The sequence below is a fragment of the Castor canadensis genome, chromosome 3 (genome assembly GCF_047511655.1).
Source record: "Castor canadensis chromosome 3, mCasCan1.hap1v2, whole genome shotgun sequence".
NCBI classification, from domain to species: Eukaryota; Metazoa; Chordata; class Mammalia; order Rodentia; family Castoridae; genus Castor; species Castor canadensis.
The window spans coordinates 163,986,359-164,009,073 of NC_133388.1; the positions used below are offsets into that span (position 1 = coordinate 163,986,359).

Here is a 22,715-nt window from a genome sequence, read left to right on the forward strand (position 1 = left end):
ATACCCAACTGATTTTAAATTAAAATGATTCAGTTCCATACAAAGAACAGGTCATTGTATTCTTCAGAAGTCTTGCCTTTCTAATTTCCTTTCAATAAATATATTCAAATACTGCTGAGTGTCTTATTCTAGTGCAGACTTCCTATGCATTTTCTATTGCTGGAAAAGCTCCCAGATCCACTCCTAAATTTTTCAACATTTTAAGTGGTGACACTATTCATTTTGTCATCTGAACCATTTCTTTCCGTTTCCATGCTTTCCCACAACTTAAAGCAATTATCATTTCCTCTCTGTCTCCATAAACTGACTGCTGTCTTTAGGTTCTCATTGTCTATCACCTGAGTCAATGCCAGTCTCCTAACCCGTCTCTCTGATCTAGTCTTGGATTCTCAAACACACACACACACTCTGCTACAGTGATACTGGTACAATGCAAATCTGATTGTTTTGCCTTCTGCATAAAAAAATATTCAGTGACTCCTCATCTCCTGAGTGACTAAAGTTTCTAATGGGCAAAGAGCCCTCCCATTATTTATTCCCGTCCTAACTCTTGGCACCAGATCCTCTCCATTCTGTGTGTACCAACCAAGCTATCCTACTTACCCTTCTCTTAAATTATTTCCACCTGTGTCTCTTGTGCATTTGCTCATCCAACTGCTATACCCAGAAATGCTCCTCTTCCCTCTGGACCCCACCCCCACAGTCCTTACCTATGTGATGAACACTTGTGTGTCTTTCTGAAAGTAATCAGCATGTCCTTCATGGCACCTTCTTTGGGTGTCCCATGTAAATCAGCTGCTAGTCACTCTTTTGTACCACACTGGGTTATGCAGACCTCTAATCTAGCATTCTGAGCATTGTCTTACCATGCTTGATCACACCTCTTTATTTCCCTTGACTACTGTAGGTGCCTATGTATTTGGCATGTAGCTGGTCTGTGTATTACCTGTTGAGTGAATGAATGGAGGAAAGTAATCTGGTGTACTTGTCATGGGCATGTTAAATAGGGTAGACATTTTAAAAAATGTTTTTATTTGTGCATAATAATTTTACCGGGAGTTTTGCTGTGATGTTGCCATATAAGCATGCAATGTACCCCAGTTTGGTTCATCCCTTCCATTATTCTTTCTTTTCTCCCACTCCCATTCTTAAAATGGCTGTGACAGGTTTCAGTGATCCATGTTCCTTCATGTATAGAAAATATATCAGCTATATTGACCCTCCTTTACCCTCTTCATTTAATCTCCCCCCTTGTGCCTTCCATTTAACACGACCTGTTTTACACTTCTGTCCCTCATTAGTGTCTGTTCATTGTTCAGTGGAGTTTTGCCTTTGTATTTTACCTGCAAATACATCGTACTTTAATCAGTCAATCCCCTCTGTTACCCTTCCTTACCCCTTTCCCCTATCCTGTATTGTTCAAAAGTTTTCTCTTCGTTTTGTTGTGTCTTGATCCTATATGGGTGTATTTCAGCATTATTCATTCTCTTCTTTTCTTCTTCCCTTAGTCTCCTCTAACAGTCCCACTTTTGGAAACATGCTCTGTGTACACACATATGTGTGTATATATGCTAATGCTTGTAGTTGTATTTGGGTCTATCTTCCACATATAAGAGAAAACGTGATTTTTGTCTTTCTCAACTTGGCTTACTTCACTTAACATCTTGTTCTCCTGTTCTGTCCATTTACTTGTGTCAAAAATTTCATTCTTCTTCATGACTGAATAATATTCCATTCCACCCCCCTCCCACATTTTCTTAATCCATTCATTAATTGCAGGGAATCTGGACTGTTTCTATAGCTTGACTATTATGAATAATGTTACAACAAACATGGGTGTGCCCGTGTCTTTATCGTATCCTGCCTTACATTCCTTCAGGTATATGCCTAGGAGTGGTATTGCTAGATCATATACTAGTTCTATGTTTAGTTTGAACCCCAGTGTTATCACCTGCTGGCTTTGTGATTTTGTCCAAGATGCTTAATATGTCTTCATACTTTAGTTTATTCATCTGTAAATAGAGAAAATAATAGTACCTGTTCCACAAGCCTGCTGCATAGGTAAAATTAAGGAATATTTGTGAAGCACTTGGGCAGTACCTGGCATACAGTGAATTCTGTAGAGCACTTTGCAATGATTTCTGTGCTCAGAGATTTCCTCTTACTGTGTATGTCACTGTGCTCTTGCTTTCACCTAGGTCACCTTATCCCATGACAGTCATGTATGTATTGGGTCAGTGTCTCCTTTACTGCATGCATAAACTCTGCCTCCCATAACTAATGTACATAAAAGCATAAACCATCTCAATTCCTAATCTTTACTGTAATCAGTCTTTTTTTCTAACATAGACTAAGTATACTGAGGTAAACATCCACTTATTCAGGCAGAAAACTCACTTTTATGACCAGAGATGTGGCTCAACAGTAGAGCACCTGCCTAGCAAGCACAGGGCCCGGAGTTCAAACCCCAGTACTGCTAAAAAAGAAAAAAAAAGGAGAGAAAATCCACTTTTAAAATAATTTCAAAATTGGAACTTTTCATATGTTTAAAGTAAAAGGATTCCTTTCTAGCCATTTATTTTTTGCATGCTATGTGAGAATTTTTATTTTGTTGGCATAAATAGATTGTACAAAGGGATTTCATTGTGATATTTCCATCATGATATCCCCCCTTTACTCTTTCTTACTCCTCTTCCCTTTTCCTTTTTAGTACTTGTTAGTGATTCATTGTGCTATTTTCATACATATATAATGTACTTTGATCATACTTATCCCCCATCATCCTCTCCTTTCCCCCTTCCTTCTCCTATTGGTTTCCCCCAAACAGTCCCCCTTTTGCAATCATGTCATATTATCATTATTGCTATTATTATTTTTAGGTCTGTATTCTGCATATCAGTGAAAAAATGCAATATTCGTCTTTCTGATTTTGGTGTATCTCACTCAGCATAGTGATCTCCAGTTTCATTCCATTTCCTGCAAATGACATAATTTCATTTTTCTTTATGGCTGAAAAATACTCCATTGTGTTTATATACCACATTTTCTTTACCCATTTATTGATTGTTGGGCACCTAGGCTGATTCCATAGTTTAGCTGTTGTGAATAGTGCTGCAATAAATATGGGTGCACAGGTGTCTCTGCTTTATGTTGACTTACATTCCTTCAGATATAAGCCTATGTGGTATGGTAGGATCATGTGTTAGCTATATTTTTAGTTTTTTGAGGAGCCTCCATACTGATTTCCACAGTGGCTGCACTAATTTACATTCCCACCAGCAATGTATAAGGTTTTCTTCCCTTCAGGTCCTTATCAGCATTTGTTATTGTTTGTCTTAAGGTCCTGGGTAATATTTTATATTTTTACATTATCTTTGATTTTCAGATAATTGAATTCCAATTTAAGTATTAATAGACTAATTTGATAATCACAGTGAGACTGGCTTAATTGTGTTACTAAAATATGATGAGAAGATATGGTCATTCCTTTCATTTTGATTCTCTTTCTCAGAAGGGCTACTAGCTCAAAAAGAAGATGCATTTTGATTAGTGACATGATCACCATTTTTCCTTGTTCCTTTAAGAGTCTCTTTGGGGGATTTTGTTTACTTCCATAGCTTCAAATACTGTGTAATGCCTATGATTTACAGTTTCACCACTCAGATTTAATTGCTCTCCTGAGCTCCATATCCACCTGCATAGCTGCCAGAAAATTTCTGCCTGTGTGTATTACAAGCACCTCAAATTCACCTTGTCTGTATCAGAATTCATTATTCCCCCAAATCTGCTTCTCTCTCTCTCTCTCTTTTTAAATTTCCCTTTCAAATAAGTGTCCTCTTACCCTTCTAGATGTCCAAGTGAGATTCTGGGAGTTTTTTGTACTTCTTCCTATTCCTCAGTCAAATCTTAAGGAGTTTTACTTCTCTGTACCTTTTTATGTTAAACTGCATTTTGTTTATTTTTTGGTGATACTGGGGTTTGCACTTAGGGCCTCATGCTTGCTAGGTGGGCACCTACCACTTGAGCCACTCTGCTAGCCCTCTTTGCATCTCTTAAAGAAGTCCAGGGGGTAGAAATGACCCAAGCATTGTATGCACATATGAATAATAAAAAAAATAAAGTAGCCCACTTCTATTTCTCCTCTTACAGCTGTAGTGCTTGCCACTCTCACTCTTTTTTCCCAAAACTCTTGCTACAACTTCTTAGTTGTTCTCTCAGCTTGTAGGCATGCCTCCTTGCAGCTCAGTCTGCCCCCTGTAGTGTAGTGAACATTCAATGGCATAATATTATAATTATAAATCATAGAGTGCATTTTGTTTTTCCTTTCTGTTGAAAGACAGTAAGGATAGGGTGTCGGTAGTATTTCATGTATGTGTACATTAGAGCTAAGTGTTACAGCTATGAGAGGGAATGGCTATTAGTAAATTTCTTAGTGATGGCTTGATTTTTCTCTCTCACTTTCTCTTCTTGCCATGTCATATTGTGGAAGTGTTATGTCAGATACTTTTTTTTAAAGTCAATTTTATTTATATTTTTGTGCTTTTTGCTTATACCACATTCTCTTTTGAAATAGTTTTCTTCATGGGTCTTTCTGAGAGTCTTTGCATTATTCTTTCTTCTTCTTCTTCTTTTTTTTTTTTTTTTTTGTGGTTTTGAGGATTGCACCCAGGGTCTTATGCATGCTAGAAAAGCTGTCCACTACTGAGTTACATCCCCAGTTTCATTTGTCATTATTATTTTTTTCTTTGGTAGTACTGGGTTTTAAACTCAGGGTTTTGCACTTGCTAGGCAGATGCTCTATTAGCCAAGTCATGCCCCTAGCCAGTTTTTACCTTTATTTTTCAGATAGGGTCTCACATTTTTGCTCCCGTGGGTCTCAGACTGCAATCCTCCTACCTATGCTTTCTGCACAGGTGGGACCAAAGGTGTGAGCCATCACTTCCAGCTTGGTGGCTAAGATGAGGGCTGAATTTTTGCCTGCCTGGCCTCAAACTGTGATCCTCCTGATCTCTGCCTCCCAAGTGGCTGGGATTAGATATGGAAGACACTGCAACCAGCTCCAGCTTCATTATTCTTCAAAGCCTTGCTCATATCTCAGACTCTCTTACTCCTTCTTTGTTCAGGTTCTGTGATCTCCTTTATCATCTGTTACCACAGTGCTTTTGCTGTTTTCTTGCTTCCAAAGCATCTCGGTTGTGCAACAGTTTGTTTCTTCTCCATCACATTTAGTTCACTGAGGGCAGAACTGTCTTAATCATTTTTTTTTATGTCTCAGACCTCCAGTCTAGGGCCTGATCCATACAGAATGAGTGTTCAATATGTGATTTTTGTGTCAATACATGTCCTTGTTTGTGTGAGATAGCTTTTATATCATCTGTAACATCGACGTTTCTAACACACGAAGCAGTCAAGAGCACAGTAAAGGATGCACTCCTGTCCCATCTATGCAATAACCTAGACTGTTAGATAGACAACTGTGTGCCACGCACTACTCTGAGAGTTTTTCCTATAATTGTACTTAGCTATCAGAAACCTCTATCAAATAAATATTAATTTCCTGTTTCACAGATGAGAAAATAAAGGCTTAGAGAGATAGGGAAGTTGCACAGTATATATAGCTGGACGTGTTTAAAGAGTCAGGATTTTAAGACAGGTCTGTGTGATTCCCTTGCCTCTCAGTCGCAAATGTTACACTGCCACTGCTGCCTTGATTCCAAAGGAACAGTGACACCTTAAGACACATTATTTCCACTTTTAGTTTATATATGATATATTAAGTCATTATCACTTTTACTGTTACTGTCATTATTTTATATTTTAAAAAATGTAACTACTGAGTTTAGTTTTCAGGATATCTTAATAGGCTCTTTTGACTAAAGTATCTACCATTTTACTTTTGTACATTTATAACATTATGAAACTATGACCCACAATTGCCAAATATAATCTATAGTATTTTATTTTTAGCGACATTTCAATTATTTTTTACTCTTTGGTTATGTAAAGTTTGGAAGACTTCTAAATTAATGAGACAGAAATAATTAGAAGTAGCATCTATAAACCATGTAAAATTACGTTTTTCTACTTTTGAAAGATGAAATTAAAGATAAACAGTGATGCTCTGCTTTATCATTTTTCTATACAAAAGTTTTATTTTTAAATAGTTTTCAGATCTTTCTTTTGATTTAATTGATTACTTAGGATTTTATTTGTGAAAAGGGCATTCTTTTTTCTGATGTTTGGATATTTAATTGCTTTCAGGGAAATTATTTTGTTTATATGTCTTAGTATACTCTAATATGTAGCATGCTTTTGTTTGAATTGAATGAAATGTGTGGAAAATTTCCCTCCTAGGTTTTAGAATTTAAAATCTGAAGTTTTAATCTTCAGTTAAAATATAACTTGAACATTTTCAGAGTTTTTATTTTACTAGCAAGCTCTTAAAAACTTATTTGTTTTAAGAATGGAATTAATGATTTCTTCTTTTGTTTTGTCTTTTTTCTGTCTTTTAAAACTTGCTTTCGTGGATATTCACACCAGGAGGACAAAGTGGTTAGAGTCTTTTTCTTTCTGTCCAATATATTTTTTCTTATTGCTTTGCACTTTTAGTTTTGTAGCTATATTTAATTTATATATTTTTAAGTACTTTGTTGAAATTGTATTGCATGACAATTGCTAAACATTATGACATATTTAAGCATGCTAATTTTACTGAAAACCACATTTTATTACATTATAGATGAAAAGTGGATAACTTTATTTGATTTTTTTATAGAGGCCTGACTTTTTTGAATTTAGTATTTTTAGGAGATTTTTCAGCATTCCTCATATGATAACAATTCCTTTAGTGTTAACAATATTCCCTGAATGCATCATCATACTGATCAGATTTTCAAAAATTAATTTCTGACTTAGTAAAGAGTCCATGTTTGTAATAATGAGTCATAACAACATTGAATATGGATTTATTGACCTGTATTTGGCAGTTTTTAAAATAAATATCTAATATATTTTTATTTGTCTCAACATTATATTTTAGAAGTTAGTAAAATATCTTCCACACTCATATTTTACATTAGATGTATTTATAATTTAAAAATCCTTAGGTTGACTAGACTAGACTAGAGGCTTGCTCTTAATCTGCTGATGTCTGCCCTGAGAGGTCTGAGTTGGATTTGGACCTGCTCTGGAGACAAACAAAATCATTAACTCTGATGTCTTGTGATGAGCCAAACTAAGCCTTGAGGTTGTTTCAAGTTTTCCAATTTCAAATTTGCGTAACGCTCAAAGAGAACATCCTATAGTTAAGATCTTCTACTTGGAATTTTTAAAATTATTTTTTTAAGCCAGGTGGAACCTTTTACTTCCTTTCAAAGTCTTCGGTTACTCAGCCAGGTAAGATGCATGTACTTCAGAGGCACATACTGAATATGGGTTTAGGATGAAATCTCTGAGCCAAAGACAGGATCCTGCAATTTCTGTTCCCACACCCCTTGTTAAAGTCTATAAACTTCAACCATGAAGTTGCCTACCAATTTTTAGACGCACTTTTTTTTCTTTTCATTTTTTAAATTACTGTTGTGCTGGGGGTACATTGTGACATTTATAAAAGTTGTTACACTATTTCATAGTTGAGATCACTCCTTCCATCGTTCTCCTCTATTCCCCCACTCCCATTCCTGGAATAGTTTCAACAGGTCTCATTTTTCTATTTACATACATGTATACACAATATTTTTGAAAATGCTTGGGTCAGTTTGATGCACAAACTATATCACCTTTGATTCAGGGCAGGTTCTTCAAGTCTTCCTCCAGCCCACTTCATTAGCTGATACAGAATTAGCATAATTCATGCAGTTCATGACCTTGAGAATGCCTGCTGTAACTTTGTGTTCAGCATTAACACAGGCTGCATAATCATGTAGTTCCATAATGACACCTATCCCAGAAATGGGGCACCTGATGAAAACTCAGCTACAGAAATGACTTTCATCTACTGATAAGATTTCATATTATCACTCTATATTTATCACTATACTAATTTGTGTGGATTTGGAACATGCAGATAAAATTCAATAGGACTCTTATAAAGACATTCTGCAACACTGTTTAATGGAGCTTTCAGTGGTGATGAAAACATTTTATATCCAATACAGTACCTTCTAGTCACTAGTAGCTATTGAGGAATTGAATACTAAATTTTAATTAATTTAAATTTAAATAGTCACACATGGCTAGTGGCTAAAACCCCCGAAACCTTGATAGGAAACATTCTCTGCTTTTCAACCCCTAAGAAAGTACATAAGCCCTGTACTCATGTTAGTAGTATGATATATATGCAAACTCTACAAAGCCATGTGCATCCCAAGAAGTATATATTTACCAGTGCCAATCTTATATAGAGCTAAGGAGGATAATGAACAAAAGTTATCCATCCCATAGGGTAGAAGCAGGGGATATGAATGACAGTGGTCAAAGGGAACATCCTCTGTGGCTGAGTCAGGGGTAACCAGATAGGGCAACCAAGGAACTAAGTCATTATTCGTGTAGGGATTGCTGTGTGCTGTGGACAGTTGTTGCTGAACTCTCTTCTTCATCTGTTTCTGAATGAGAGTTTCTGTTGTGGTAAACTTGATTTTTCTTCATCATTATGCATTGAGCCTGCTGGAAAGATTTGTCTTTTAGTGTATAGGTCAGTGGTTCACAGTGATCCACACTCTACCCTCAGTGATGGAAAAATTTGTTTTTCTTCAGAGATCCTGGATATGAAGTAGATTTTATAACTAGATGAGACTTTGGACTTGCCTGTCTTAGGGAGGAAGTGAATGTGTTACAAGGAAGATATATTCATGGAATGTCAAAAAGCTGGAAGAATAGAACGTTGTAGACACTGCTTAATGGCTTCCCCAACAGACATTTTCAACTTCCTTTACACTTGAAATTCCCACTAGAGAGAATGGAAAAATATAAAACTTTCTTATTCTCCTTGGACCTAGGAATGGCTGTGAGATATAGTTCTAACACATGAGCTAGAAGAAAATTTCTAAAAGCTTCTGGGAGGTCATAATAAAAAAAAAAAGATGTAACTGACACTACCTTTTAATGAAAAAGTGATATCTTGACTTGACCTGTCATTTGTGAAGATGACAGAAAGGCCAGGAGTATTGGAGTCACTAGTTATGACATTGTTGAGCCACTGATCTAACTCAATCAGAAAACTTTCTCCAATGTGAGAAAAATACTCCCTCCCCAAAGTTGTTTCTACCACCACTAAGAGGATATTTCTTTTTTTGTGTCTGTCTTATACTTGAAATTATTCTTAATAGAAACACTGTAGTAATGCATTCTACGCAAGGAAACCATCTAAACACCTAGATTTGTTCATCTTCTGAACCGTAAAAATGGAATAAAATTAGTGCATAAGAATGTTTTGCCTGGATACTCATCTGTGTTCTTTTACTTCTATAAATATTTTATGAAGTACAGCTTAAAACCAGACTCTAATGAGGTCCTGGGTTCAAACCCCAGCACAGCTGCCTGCCCCCGCAAAAGAAACAAAACAAAATAAAAAACTGCCAAAGAACAAACAAAAAGCAAAACCAGACTCTTATCACTTTGCTATCTATATTTTTTGGAGCCAATTATTGTTTTACCACAGTAAGTTCCCACTTTCATCTTTTCTGAAATACAGGCAATAGACAAGTACACAGACGTAACAGTGCTTATCTCATAGGCTTGTTTTGTTTGAATATTATTTTCCTCTCCACACTCTGAGGAGACCCTCTTTCCTAAGTGCCATATCCTGACTGTTCAATGAGTTCACTGTATTCAACTTAAAAATCTTACACTAACTTTTATTAATTGCACAAAATAACGGGTTTCATTATGACATTTTTATACATGTGTATGTGTACTTTGATCATATCCCTCCCATTACCCTTTCTCTCCCTTGTCTCCTCTCTCTGCCTCCCGCTAGTCTCCTTCCTCTTACAAATAGTCTCCCTTTTACTTTTATGTGTTTTATTTTTTAAAAAATCTAGATTCTGCAGATGAGAGTAATGATGTGATATTTGTCTGTCTGAGTCTGGCTGATTTCACTTAGCATGATATCTCTTGTTCCATTCATTTTCCTACAAAGGATACGATTTCATTCTTCCTTACAGCTGAATAATACTTCAGTGTGTGTGTGTGTGTGTGTGTGTGTGTGTGTGGTGTGTGTGTGTGCATGTGTATCCACCATATCAATTCATGATTCCATAACTTGACTGGTGAATAATGCTGCAATAAACATGGGTGTTCAGGTGTCTCTATTGTATACTGACGTTGATTCCTTCAGATTCTAAGCAGGAGGGGTGTAGCTACATCTGGTAGCTCTATTTTTAGCTTCTTGAGGAATCTTCATACTGATTTCCAGTCTCTGGACTGTGTATAAGGGTTCCTGTTTGCCTCACATCCTTGTCAACACTTGTTATATTTTGCTTCCTGCGTGATGGCCATTCTGACAAGAGTGAGATGGACTCTCAGTGTAGTTTTGGTTTCCCTGATGGTTAAAGATATTGAACATTTCTTTGCATGTTTTTTGGTCATTGTTTCTTCTTTTGACAATTGCCTATTCAGTTAATTTATCCATTTATTGATTGTATTATTTGTTCTTTAGATGCTTGATTTTCTACTATTCTGTAGACTATATCTTTATTCTGGTAGTTGTTTCCTTTGCTGTACAAAATCTTCTTAATTTGATGCAATCCCATTTGTCATTTCTTGCTATTATTTCCTGAGCTATTTGAGTCCTGTTCAGAAAGTTGTTACCTATGCTTATATTTTCAAGTGTTTTCCCTGAGCACTTTCAAAGTTTCAGGTCTTGCATTAAGGTCTTTAAGCCACTTTGAGTTGATTTTTGTATGGGATTAGAGTACTCTAGCTTTTGTCTTCTACATGTGGAAATCCAGTTTTGACTGCACCATTTGTTGAGAGGCTGTCTTTTCTCCAATGTGTGTTTTTAGCACTTTTGTCAGGAATCATCTGTCTGTATGTGTGGTTTTATTCCAGATCATCCGTTCTATTCCCTTGGTTTACGTATCTGTTTTGTGTGTGTGTGTGTGTGTGCCATTGTTTTTGTTACTATGGATCTGTAGCAGTATAATATGAAATCAAGTCTCCGTCATTAATGTTTTTTTTTTTTTTTTAGAGACAGTGTCTTGTCATGTAGTTCAAGCTAGCCTCAAACTCAAAATCCTCCTGCTTTAGCCTCCTGAGAGTTGGGATCCAGCACTACTCTTTTGCTTAGAATTGCTTTAGCTGTTTGGGAACTTTTATGCTTCCATGTGAATTTTAGGATTGTTTTCTAGTTCTGCAAATATGTTATTGGAATTTTGGTGGTGTTTACATTAAATCTGTAGATCACTTTTGGTAATATGGCTTTTGTCACAATGTTAATTCTGCCAATCCCTGAACCAGGGAAGTTTTCTGTCCTCTGGTGTCTCTTCATTTCCTTCTTCAGTGTTGTATAGTTTTCATTCTAGAGTTCTTTTGCCTTCTTTAGGTTTATTCCTAAACATTTTACTTTTCCTGAAGCTATTGTGACTGGGATTGTTTTCCTCAGTTATGGGTATATAGAAAAGCTACTGAGTTTGTATACTGCTGCTTTGTTCAAAGTATTATCAGATCTAATAGTTTTCTGATGGACTCTTTTGGGTCTTTTTAAGAATAGGATTGGGTTGGGGCGTACAGAGCTCAAGGAGTAGAGTGCCTGCCTAGCAAATGTAAGTCCTGAGTTCAAACCACAGTACTGCAAAAAACAAAAACAAAAAGAGTAGGATGTATCATTGTATTTAATGTTTTTACTTTCAGCAATTTTGTTGTAACTTTCATTTGTGTCCATGTTAATAGGAGTGATGTTGAGCATATTTTCAGGTTTAGAAACAGTTTGTGGTCAATATCCTTTGCACTATTTATTTATGCCTTCAAAGAGTAAAGCTTTACCTGTGTCTAGGTTTCTGAAATCATTGAAAGTACTTTAATAATATCTGCTTCTCATATTAAAGCAGATGCTTCATGAAGCACTAGAAGTTTCACTGCTTTAAAATGTAGCATCTGAGAACAAAGGGGCTTGAATAAGACAGAAAAGGCACCCCTTTTAAAAATTTTTATATTTTTTCATATTTATTTTTCTACATGGCCATCTAGAAGCAGCTTTTCTAATATTTTTCACTGCAAAATAATTCCTATTGAAATGGTGAACATGTACAATTTATAAACTGTTGCAATTAGCTATACTCTTAGGTCATCATGCATTTATTTAAAAAATATTTTAAATATTTCTAAAACTTAAAAAATGGGATATGTATTATTCATATGTAAATAATTTTTTTGAGATAGGGTCTTGCTCTACAGCCCAGGCTGGTCTCAATTTCATGATCCTTCTGCCTCAACCTCCCAAATACTGGGATTACAGGTGTGTGGTGCAACACCCAACTTTGTTTTTTTGAGGAAAGGACTCATTATATAGCTGATCATGGCTGGAACTCTCTATGTAGCCCAAGTTGGCCTCAAACTCATGATTCTCTAAGTGCTGGGATTACAAGTGTGTACCACATGTTTGGCTTGTGATCTGTATTTTTAAAGTTAAAGATTGTTCTTCAACAGGAGAGCTGTTTTCTTCTTGGATACTAAGTGTCAGGACACATGGGGGGATAAAACCAGTGATGGAAGTAGAGAATAGGAAAATCCAATTTCAAATAAGACCTTTGATTTTTAATGATCAGTTCAAATAATTGGCTTTTGTAAATAATGAGTTTACTGAAAATCTAGTGATTGCTTCATAGGTTTCCTTTAATCATAATTTAATCCTCTTATCAAAGGGGAACTTTAGTTTTGATTTTATATTTTTCCTTATCAAGTAGTTCACATTTTCTTTTCTTATTTCCCTGGAGCTCTATCAAGGTACAGTTGACAAATGAAAATTATGTATTTTTAAGGTGTACAATGTGATGTTCTGACACACGTATACATTGCGAAATGATTACTGCATTCAAGCTAATTAACCGATTCCTCACCTCATGCTTACCTGTTGTGTGTGCAGTGAGATCATTTAAGATCTACTCTCTGAGTAAAGTTCAAGAATAGAGTATTAGAATATTAATAAAGTGTAGAGTATCAATAGAGTGTTATTCACTATAGTCACAATACTATATGTTAGCTCTTCAGAAATTATTCATTCTGCATAACTGAGGCTTTCTACTCTTTAACCAATACCTCCCCAATTCTTTGACCCTCACTGGAAACCATTATTCTACTTCTTTTTTTATGAATTTGACTTTTTTAAGTTCTGCACTACTTATGTTTCTGTCTCTGGCTCATTTCACTTGGCCCAATGTCTCTTGGTTCATCTGTGTGGCTGCAAATGATAGAATTTCCTTATTTTTAAAGTCTGAATACTATTCTACTGTATAACTTACCACCTTGCCTCATCCATTCATCTGTTGATGGATACTTAGGTTAATTCTATGTCTTGTTTATTGTGACTAATACTTCCATGAATATGAGAGAGCAGCTATCTCTCTGACATACCATTTCATTTCCTTTGGAGACACACCCACTATATATGGGAATCCCAAAGTAGTACCTTTGTGGTCAGCATGAAGCTTATATAAAACATATAGTTTTAATAGTCTATTTTAAGACAATAGTCACTTTGATTGCATAAAAGAAAAAAGCCGTACTTTGGCTTCTCTTTCTGCCATATTTTATTTTACTGATGTTTCCATTTACATGTTTTTGTTTTATGTACCCATTAGCAAGCTACTGTAACAATAAGTATTTTGAATACTTTTGTATTTAACTTTTATACTAGAATAAGTAGTGACTGCCCCACCACCATTACAGTACTTGAATATTCTGAATTTATATTCTTACCTTTACAGTGAGTTTTATACTTTCATGTTGTTAGTTAGTGTCTATCATTTCCCTTTTGGGAACTTCATTAGCATTTCTTTTAAGGAAGTTCTAGTGATGATAAGCTCCCCAGCTTTTGTTTGTCTGTGAAAGTCTTTATCTTTCCTTTGTTTTTGGAGGGCAGCTTTTCTGGGTATCAGATTCTTTATTGGCAATTTCCCCAAATGTCAGCCCTTTGAATAGGTTATCCTACTCTGTCCCAGTCTGCAAAGTCTCCACTGAGAACTGTACTTTTTGTTTTCTTGGGATTCTATTGTATGTGGTGAGTTGCTTTTCTCCTGTTGCTTTTCAAAGCTCTCTCTGTCTTCGATTTTTGAGAATTTTTATTAATTTATTTTCTGATGATGCTAGGGTTTGAACTCATGGCCCCATGCTTGCTAACGAAGCACTCTACCACTTGACCACATCTGCAGTCCTTTTTGCTTTAGTTATTTTTTGAATAGGGTCACACTTTTTGCCAAGGAAATCCTGGACTGCAATTCTCTTATTTACACCTCCCATGTAGCTGGAATGACAGGTGTGTTCCACTTTATTGGTCGAGATGGGGTGTCGCTAGCTTTTTGCCTATGCTGGTCTTGAACTATGATCATCCCGATCTCCAACTGGGACATGAGCCACTGCCTCTGCCAACTTTTGAGAATTTGATTATAACATGTTTCAATGAAGGTCTCTCTATGTTTATTTTTAATTTTAAACAGCTTTCTTGAGATATAAATAATATACAACTCATCTATTTAAAGTATAAAATCCAATAGTTCTAGTATGTTCACAAAATTGTGCACCCTTTACCAAGATGGGTTTTAGATCATTTTTGTCACCCAAAAAACAAATTCCATAACTGCTATCAGTGTTTCTCAATTTCTGCCTCCTTCACCTATCTTTTCCCCAACCCCCAGTCCCAGAAAACCACTTATCTGTTTTCTGTCTGTATATTTGTTCTAGACATCCTCTCTTTCCTAAGGATCTGTAATTATATATCCTTTCCTACTTCCCTCTGCTAGCCACTATTCCACTCTGTCCTTCTATGAGATCAGGTTTTTGGGTTGCACATGTGAGTGAGATCATGTGGCATTTGTCTTTTTATACATAGCTTGTCTCATGTCTCCGTGTTCATCCATATTGCTACAAATGGCAGGATTTTCAATTTATGGCTGGATAATATTCTGTTGCACGTACATATGTAACAATTTTCTTTATATAGTCATTCACTGATGGACTTCTAGATTGCATCTTTTAGCTATTGTGAATAGTGGTGCAATAAGCAGGAGTCCAGGCATCACTCCGACATTCTGAAAGAATTTCATTTCCTTGGTTGTGTACCCAGTAAAAGGGTTTCAGAATCTTATATAGACTTTTTTTTTTTTAGCTTTTTAACTTAACATTGTTTTTCACATGGTTGAGCTAATTTACAGTCCACCAATGATATTTAAGTGTTCCTTTTTTCCCCCACATCCTTGCCAATACTATGAAGCTTTAATGTTTTTTTAAAATTTTTAAGCAAATTGTATAAGACATTAAAAGGAACTTCACTAAGACTCACTACACCAGTCCTAGTAATTCATTGTTTACATCAGCTTCCTAACTTTTGGTCCAGTTATTTGGTCTTTAGAGAACTTACAAAATAAACATGGAGTAGTGAATTAAATATATGACAAGGATCTCTTTATCTGTATTCCCCACGCCTCAGTGTGCATTCCCAGGGATTTTTTTTTCTGTGTCTCAATTACCAATAGTTTCTAGGAACAAAGTATAATGTTTTCCTAAGTCCAGCAGATGGTTCACTGGCTCAGTCTGTTTCTTTGTGTCATAGACTAATCTTTAAGAACCATTATTAAATATTTTGAGGTCTGTCCCACTTTTGAGGGGTGTTTGTATTATATTGGATGGTGAAACTAGATGAAAATGTGCACAGGTGACAAAGGTATGGTGTGGTCTGAGCCCTCAAAGTAGGTATAGGTAAATACAACCCATAATAAGAATTAAGGTTCAATGCTTTCTTCCAACAGACTCAGTGGATCCAAACTATCTGAGAGCCCACTGGAGGGTAATCAACCTGGGAACTGACCAAATTGGATCTCTAAGAATAGCTCTGCATTAGCACTAGCCATCCACAGACCTGGGCTTTCAGTGAGTAGGTAGTTCCTTAGGGACTTGTGTCTGCTAGTGAGGAGTGCTGGCTTAACTTTCTGCCCCAAGTTTATTTTTAAGTATTTATTATAATAGAATTTGCTGAGTTGTATGTGTTCCTTTAAAAATTGTGAACATGTTATTCTTCTTGGAATTGCATATAAACAATGTAGTTGAATAAGGCACCAACGTAGTATTAGGACTTATTGTGATGTTGAAAAAGCAGGGAAATGGTCAACTAAAAGTGAGATAGTGTTCACTAGGGAAACACTGAAAGTAACCTACACGCAGTCACACAGAGTCCATGAAAATCTAAGAACCATTGACTTGATTAAATATACTTGGTTGGTGAACAGGACTGGGTAAAGGAAAAGTTATTATTTGCTATTGGGATTAACTTGTCCTGGCATATGGATGAGACTATTCATGAGCGGGGTTTTACTGAGTTTTCTACCCCATCTCCTACTACTCTACTTTTCAGATTTTAAATTTCAACCTTTCGAATGCATCTTTTACTAAGGAGGCAATGTTCTATTTAATACTTTTTCTTTTCACACATTGTGCATTCTGTCAGAGTCCCCTTCTCTATTTTGTCTAACAAACTTGTGCATATTTTTCTAAACCCAGTTAGATATTCTTCCTGCAAAACTGTTAAAGGCTTTATGAACTCTCCCTCAGTACCTTCTATATGTCGCCACTCCTCTCTTTGTCAGACTGTTCTGTGATTTGTTCTTTTACCTGTATGTCTTACATATTGGTTTTCTGATGGCAGAGATTACATTTTAGTAATTTGTCATAAGTATGTAATACAGTTACTAAAAGATAAGAGATACATACATGGATGGTAGTCAAATTATTTAGCAGTCAGTAGGCCATGCACCCCAGCCAATCAGAATGTGTAGCGACTAAATCAGCATAGACACTGGCTACTGGTCCATGCCTTTGTTTGCTGGCTGGATATTAGTCCTGGGGGTTTAGTCAATGCCTGTAGACTGAATGAGTGATGAGTATGTAAGAGCTTTTTTCCCTCTTTTCTAATGTAGTGATTCTGTATGATTATTGGTCCTGTGGAGTGAATAAAAGATATTTTCACTCTTCCTACATATGGTTTTGAAATTAATAGAAGGGAATAAGCTGAGAAATAATTTACTTCTATGGGGAGCCTTTACTTTAATTTCTCAATTTCTTGTTTTTCTTTTGATTCACTTTCTACATAAATGATTGTGTCTGATAGGTGCTGAGAGGGAAAGAGATTTAACATTGCCATCCTTAATTTGCCTTTATCACGATTAAAGTCATTTACCCAATTAAATAGCAGAATAAACATATCATGGACTCATGAGGCTATATACACATACAGCTTTGGAGGTGAAGTTGTGGCCACAGTTAGATATGAGCCCTTTCAGAGGACTGGGTGATACCAAGCAAAAGGCAGATATGAGGAATCTAAGTTATCTTCTGGTTTATCTAGAAGATGACAATCAAGTGGGATTGTCTTTAAGATAATTATTGTCGCCAGTTCATTTCAAATGAATATAATACGAATTTTCATGCCAAAATATTCTTGCTTACTGTAGGTGATTTAGAATTGCTAATAAAAATGAAAGTTTGCTTAATATTCTATATTTATCATGTTAAAGTAATATTGATACCAAAATGTACTTTTTCTAAATAGACATCAGGTCCTTTGAAATGGTGAGCAAAGATACATTTTTGAAAAATCATCTTCAAAGCAGAATTGCATATATGAAATCACTTCCTAGTGGTTTTCATTTAAATAGGTATATCTCTATTCTTATTTGTTCTATTTTGTTTTCTTTTGAGCCTCAAACTTGTGTTCTTGGAGACTTAGCCTCCTGAGTGCTGGAATTACAGGCATGCACCACCATGCTTAGCTTGTAAATTTTTAATTTTAATATTCTTAAACATTGCAGCTGTAGAAATCAATACTGTTGCAGCTCTTATGTTTCTATTAATGCACACACACACACACTGTTCATGCACTCGTGCCAGAGAGACATTTTTTTTTTTTTTTTGTGGAACTGGGGTTTGAATTCAGAACTTCATGCTGCAAAGCAAGGGCTCTACTGCTTGAGCCATGCCTCCAGCTAATTTTTCTCCAGTTATTTTGGAGATGGGGGTCTTGCTAACTATTTGCCTGGGCTGGTCTTGAACCACAATCGTCTTGATCTCAGATTTGGGATGTTTATCTCAGGACTTCCCTCATGTTTATTTTAAGATTGACTTAATGAGAATTTCATGGGGGGAGATGGCCTTTGAAAATCATATGTTTTGCACATTGGACAAGCTGAGTCAGTGATCTGAGGGAGGTGCTGAGAGTCTCTTTGCAGTTACTCAGATGATTTTAGGGCACAGTCAGGCTTAGATACCCCTGTTTCCTCTGACTCTAAGGATTTAAGTATTGAGCTCTGCTTTTCTCTCCATGTTAACACACTCTGAAGTCAATATGTCACAAATCCCAGACTCCCAAAGATACAATATGCATAACCAGTGGCTTATACTTTCAACAAGAAGTCATTCATAAATATGAGCCCTAGGTTATATATCTACATTTTTAACCTTAATTTAGAATGGTTGGGAAATGATTAATTAGGATGGATAGTTTTGGTTTTTTTTTTATGCTAACACAGAAAGCTAAAAACCTGGTAGTGCTGAGGTATATTGTAGCTTTGCATGTCTTGTCAGAAGTCACAACTAAGATTGAGGGGCATTGAAGGGAGGATAGGAGGAAGAATATGTATCCATAACAACCCAAGTTGGAGCTCATGATGTATTTTCTCAGAGAAACAATGTTAAAGATGGTGATTAAAGGAATATTAGTGGGTCCTGCTGCATAAACCATGCTGACTTAACCTAGGTGCTGCTGGTGGGGAAAAGAAGAAACGCCTCAGTAGGCAAGGCAAGGCAAGGCTTACAGGGCGTCTTGTAGAGAATGGTGACTTACAGCCTACATGACTTTGCTCAGAAAACACCATACACATAGCACAGTAGAAGATGGTGATGGATTGGGGAACTTGCCTAATTGGGGATGTGAGGGAGGCTGAACGTCGTAAGAAGCAGACGAGATGGGAGTTCAGACATGGACCTTGAAATGTGTTTATTTCGAGCCTTTAATTCATTTTTTTAACCTCCACAAATTTTTAAGAGGGCCTCTAACATGTTCAACATGTTCAAGTAATTGTAAAGGGTACAAATTCTAGCATGTTATCAATATTGTCAACTTATAGTAAAAATAGTGTTATAGCCTCTTAAACAGTATATTCAGTGGAATATAAATAGCTTAGCAGTTTGATAACTTCCATGAGTGGTAAAGATCAAATACGTGAAAAATTTTTTTTGACAGTTGCAGTTTTTTCCCTTTAAATTTTTGTGTTCATTCTTCGTCTGGCACCGTATTTTATATGAGTATGTTTTGTGCTAGTGACCACCTAGATCTCCCAAGACAGACTATGCTTGAATATAACTTTCAAGCAAACATTTTTTGTAGCCTCTTCCTATAAGATATGTATATAAATTGAAGTGAAACATTAAAAAAATTCAATGGTCAAAGCCTTAAAGTTTTGAAAAAATTTCTACTAAATTGGGTTTAATTATGGCAATTATTCATACACAATTGACTACAATAACAAATACAAATTCTGGTTAACAATTATTACAAAAAATGAATTTTTTATTAGAAACTAATTTCTTAAGGAAATGGATATTGGTTTTCTTCCAAAGTTGTTCATAAATCTATAGATAAATATCACTTATTATTGGCTGTGATAGAGTTCAGCATAAATTTTATTTCTTTTATTTTTATGAAAATAAAAATTTTTGAACTCTTTCCAAGTTATATGGCAAAAATATAGTGATCTATTATCAAATTATTTTCAATTATGTATTAGCTGAACACCAATTTAGGTTTTTTTTCAATTTGTTGAAAACAAAAAAGTGAAAACAGGAGGCTGGCACAATTTATTACATAGTTAGTGATTCATTCTGTCAGTTTCTGGGAGTTATACCAAAAAAGCATTACCAAGAATTATCAAATGACTATTCTTATTATTCTTTGACTTGGAGGTACATATACTAAAAGATAGATTAATTTAAGCTGATATACTTAGAAGGATTTAGAAAATGTTAATTTTAGTACCTCTGCCAATTGAAATTTATGTTGATTTATTTTTTGCCTTTTCAGATGCTGTAAGTTATTTTTGTAAATCTTCAAATTGCATATTTAGCTTTCAGTTTAAAGAAAATGTGGAACATATTAGCTAATGTGCAAAACCAATCCTGTTGTCAATCCAGTCAGCTAAAGGAAACTTTTCAATTTAAATAAGTGTTAATATACATCCTTTGATAATCATTTTGGTTTGCTTAATTGTTTGTTTTTTGTTTTCTTGAGTGAAGCGAGTTGTTTCTCTCTCACTCCTGGTTATTACTGAACCTAACTGGGACTAACTGGGGGTGACTGGAGACTCAGAAAAGACACAAGATGGACAGACAGACAGAGAGTGGGATCAGTTATGTTGGGTGCTCAGGTGGAGATGTGCAACCCTCATTGCTTCTTTTCTCTATCTTCACTCTTTAAGGCCTTACTCCTTTATGGTTCTTTAAAACCTTGCTTCTAAAGTCTTCTTTAAAACCTTGCTTAAAACCTCTTTCCTTAGACTCGCTCTGTCCCATGTTTCCTCTTAGCTGCTCTTTAGCATAATCTCTCAAAGTCTCTGCTCCCAGGCTTTCACTGACTCTAAAGCCTCAGTGCTCAGACCTGCAAACAACAACAGCTGTGCTTAAAAACTGCATATGCATAACTCTTAAAGTCCCATTCCTCAGACTCGCACTGTCCCCTGTTCCCTTAGCTTTTCTCTAGCTTAGCTTTTCTAAAGCTTATGTATGAAGTTCTCTTTAGCTTTCTTAAAATCTCAGCCCTCAGGCTTGCTAGCAATTCCCCTTTAGCAATTCTCCTTCAGCAATTCTTTTCTCTTCCAAAGCTTCCCACACCAAAATGCCAAAATACCAAAAGCCTTCCCCATCAAAAAGCCAAAAAGCAAAAGCCTCAAAGCAAAGGCAAAAGCTCCAAAACAAAAGCCCCCAAAGCAAAAGCCCCAAAACAAAAGCCTCAAGCAAAAAGCCTGGCATTTTCTTTCAGTGAGTCTTTTATACCCAGTGGTAAACAGGTGGAGCAGCGGTTCTTGGGGAGGGGTGTGATATTGTAACTGAAGAAACCTGCGTTCCTGTTTCTCTGAATGTGAACAATTTAGAAGCAGCTGTTCTGCATTTCCCTCTTCCGTGGCCAGGGCTGTGCCTATCTTGGCTTATAGATGGTCTTAGGAAAAGCAGTTGAGCTGCACCTCGCCTTGTTTATGTCCAATTCTCATAGGCTTCTCATAATCGCTCTGCACACCTGAGACAGGTGTCACTGTGTAGACTGGCCTGGAAATTTTGATCCTCCAACTTCAGCCTCCCAAGTGCAGGGATTGAAAGTGTGTACCGTCACTACTGATTTATCTTTTGATAATCTTAATGTGATCCCTCCCTCCCTCCCTCCCTCCTTCCTTCCTTCCTTCCTTCCTTCCTTCGTCCCTTCTCCTTCCCCTCCCCTTCCTCTCCCTTCCTTTCCCTTCTCTCTCTCTCTCTCTTTTTGTTGAGATAGGGTCTTGCTTTGTAGCCCACATTGGCCCCAAGTTCATTGCCCTCCTGCCTTAGCCTTCTGAATGCTGGTGGGATTACAGCCTGTAAGAAGTGATTTCTCTCTTCTTCTTCTTCTTTTGTTTTATTTTTTGGCAGCACTGGGGTTTGAACTCAGGGTCTCATGCTTGCTAAGCAGGTACTCTTGAGCCACTCTGCCAGCCCTTAATGAGATTTCTTAATGTGACAAAAACCATGTATGAGTGGACCCCATTTACTCAGGCATTATGTGAAAATTTTAATGCTATAAATTGATACCAATAATTCCTGTTTCAGTGGTAACATCTGATACTCCAGACAGGGCTCAACATTTTGAGAACTTTATGAATATGAGTGTTTTAAAGTCACAGGTATTATCCATAAGGTTATTTCTTGACATTACTCACCAAGGGGTGATCCTAGATAAGCATTGCTGGCTAAAATCAAAACGACCTGAGTATTATTACTTACCATTTTGAAATCTCTGTCCCAGTTGATTCCTGGGCATGTCTCTCCTGTGTGCCATCATTGTATGAGTTATATTGTTTTCATTATGATTGGGAAGAGCTGGTAAAATCTGTATAAACCGAGTCTGTAATATTTGTCACAACCTGCGCAATTCCTTTTACAGTTTTATGAACTCCATAAAGTACAATGGTATCTTTGTGAGGTTTAATAAAACTGTACAGATGGACCTAGCAGCAGACGTCTTTTTAGCTATTAACATGTGAAACAACTACAATAACTCCTTTTGTTGTATAAGATTTCCTGGCTTTATCAGCGAGCAGTATTAATTTGTGTAAGTTTTCAAAGCAAATGCTGAATAGCTGCTTGTAAATAGTTTATATTTTCAGTTTTCTCTAGTAACATTAATAGCTTTCTTTAGGGTTTGATTGTTTTGCAAATAAATAATGCTTCAAGAGAGATAGTTTCATACCATTGTTTGACAACAATGTCTTAAA

General features: G+C 36.1%; 1 protein-coding gene across 33 annotated transcripts in view; it reads left to right on the forward strand.

The window, feature by feature from the left end:
- The window catches only part of Rims2 (regulating synaptic membrane exocytosis 2), a 573,766-nt gene that overhangs the window by 147,243 nt on the left and 403,808 nt on the right, over positions 1–22,715 (forward strand). For 19 of the 33 annotated variants that reach the window (XM_074068988.1, XM_074068974.1, XM_074068978.1 and 16 more), the window contains one exon: positions 6,541–6,552. The exons of the other annotated variants lie outside the window; for them this stretch is intronic. In XM_074068988.1, coding sequence (XP_073925089.1) covers positions 6,541–6,552 — 12 coding nt within the window. The remainder of the gene's footprint in view (positions 1–6,540; positions 6,553–22,715) is intronic. 33 annotated transcript variants of the gene reach the window in all.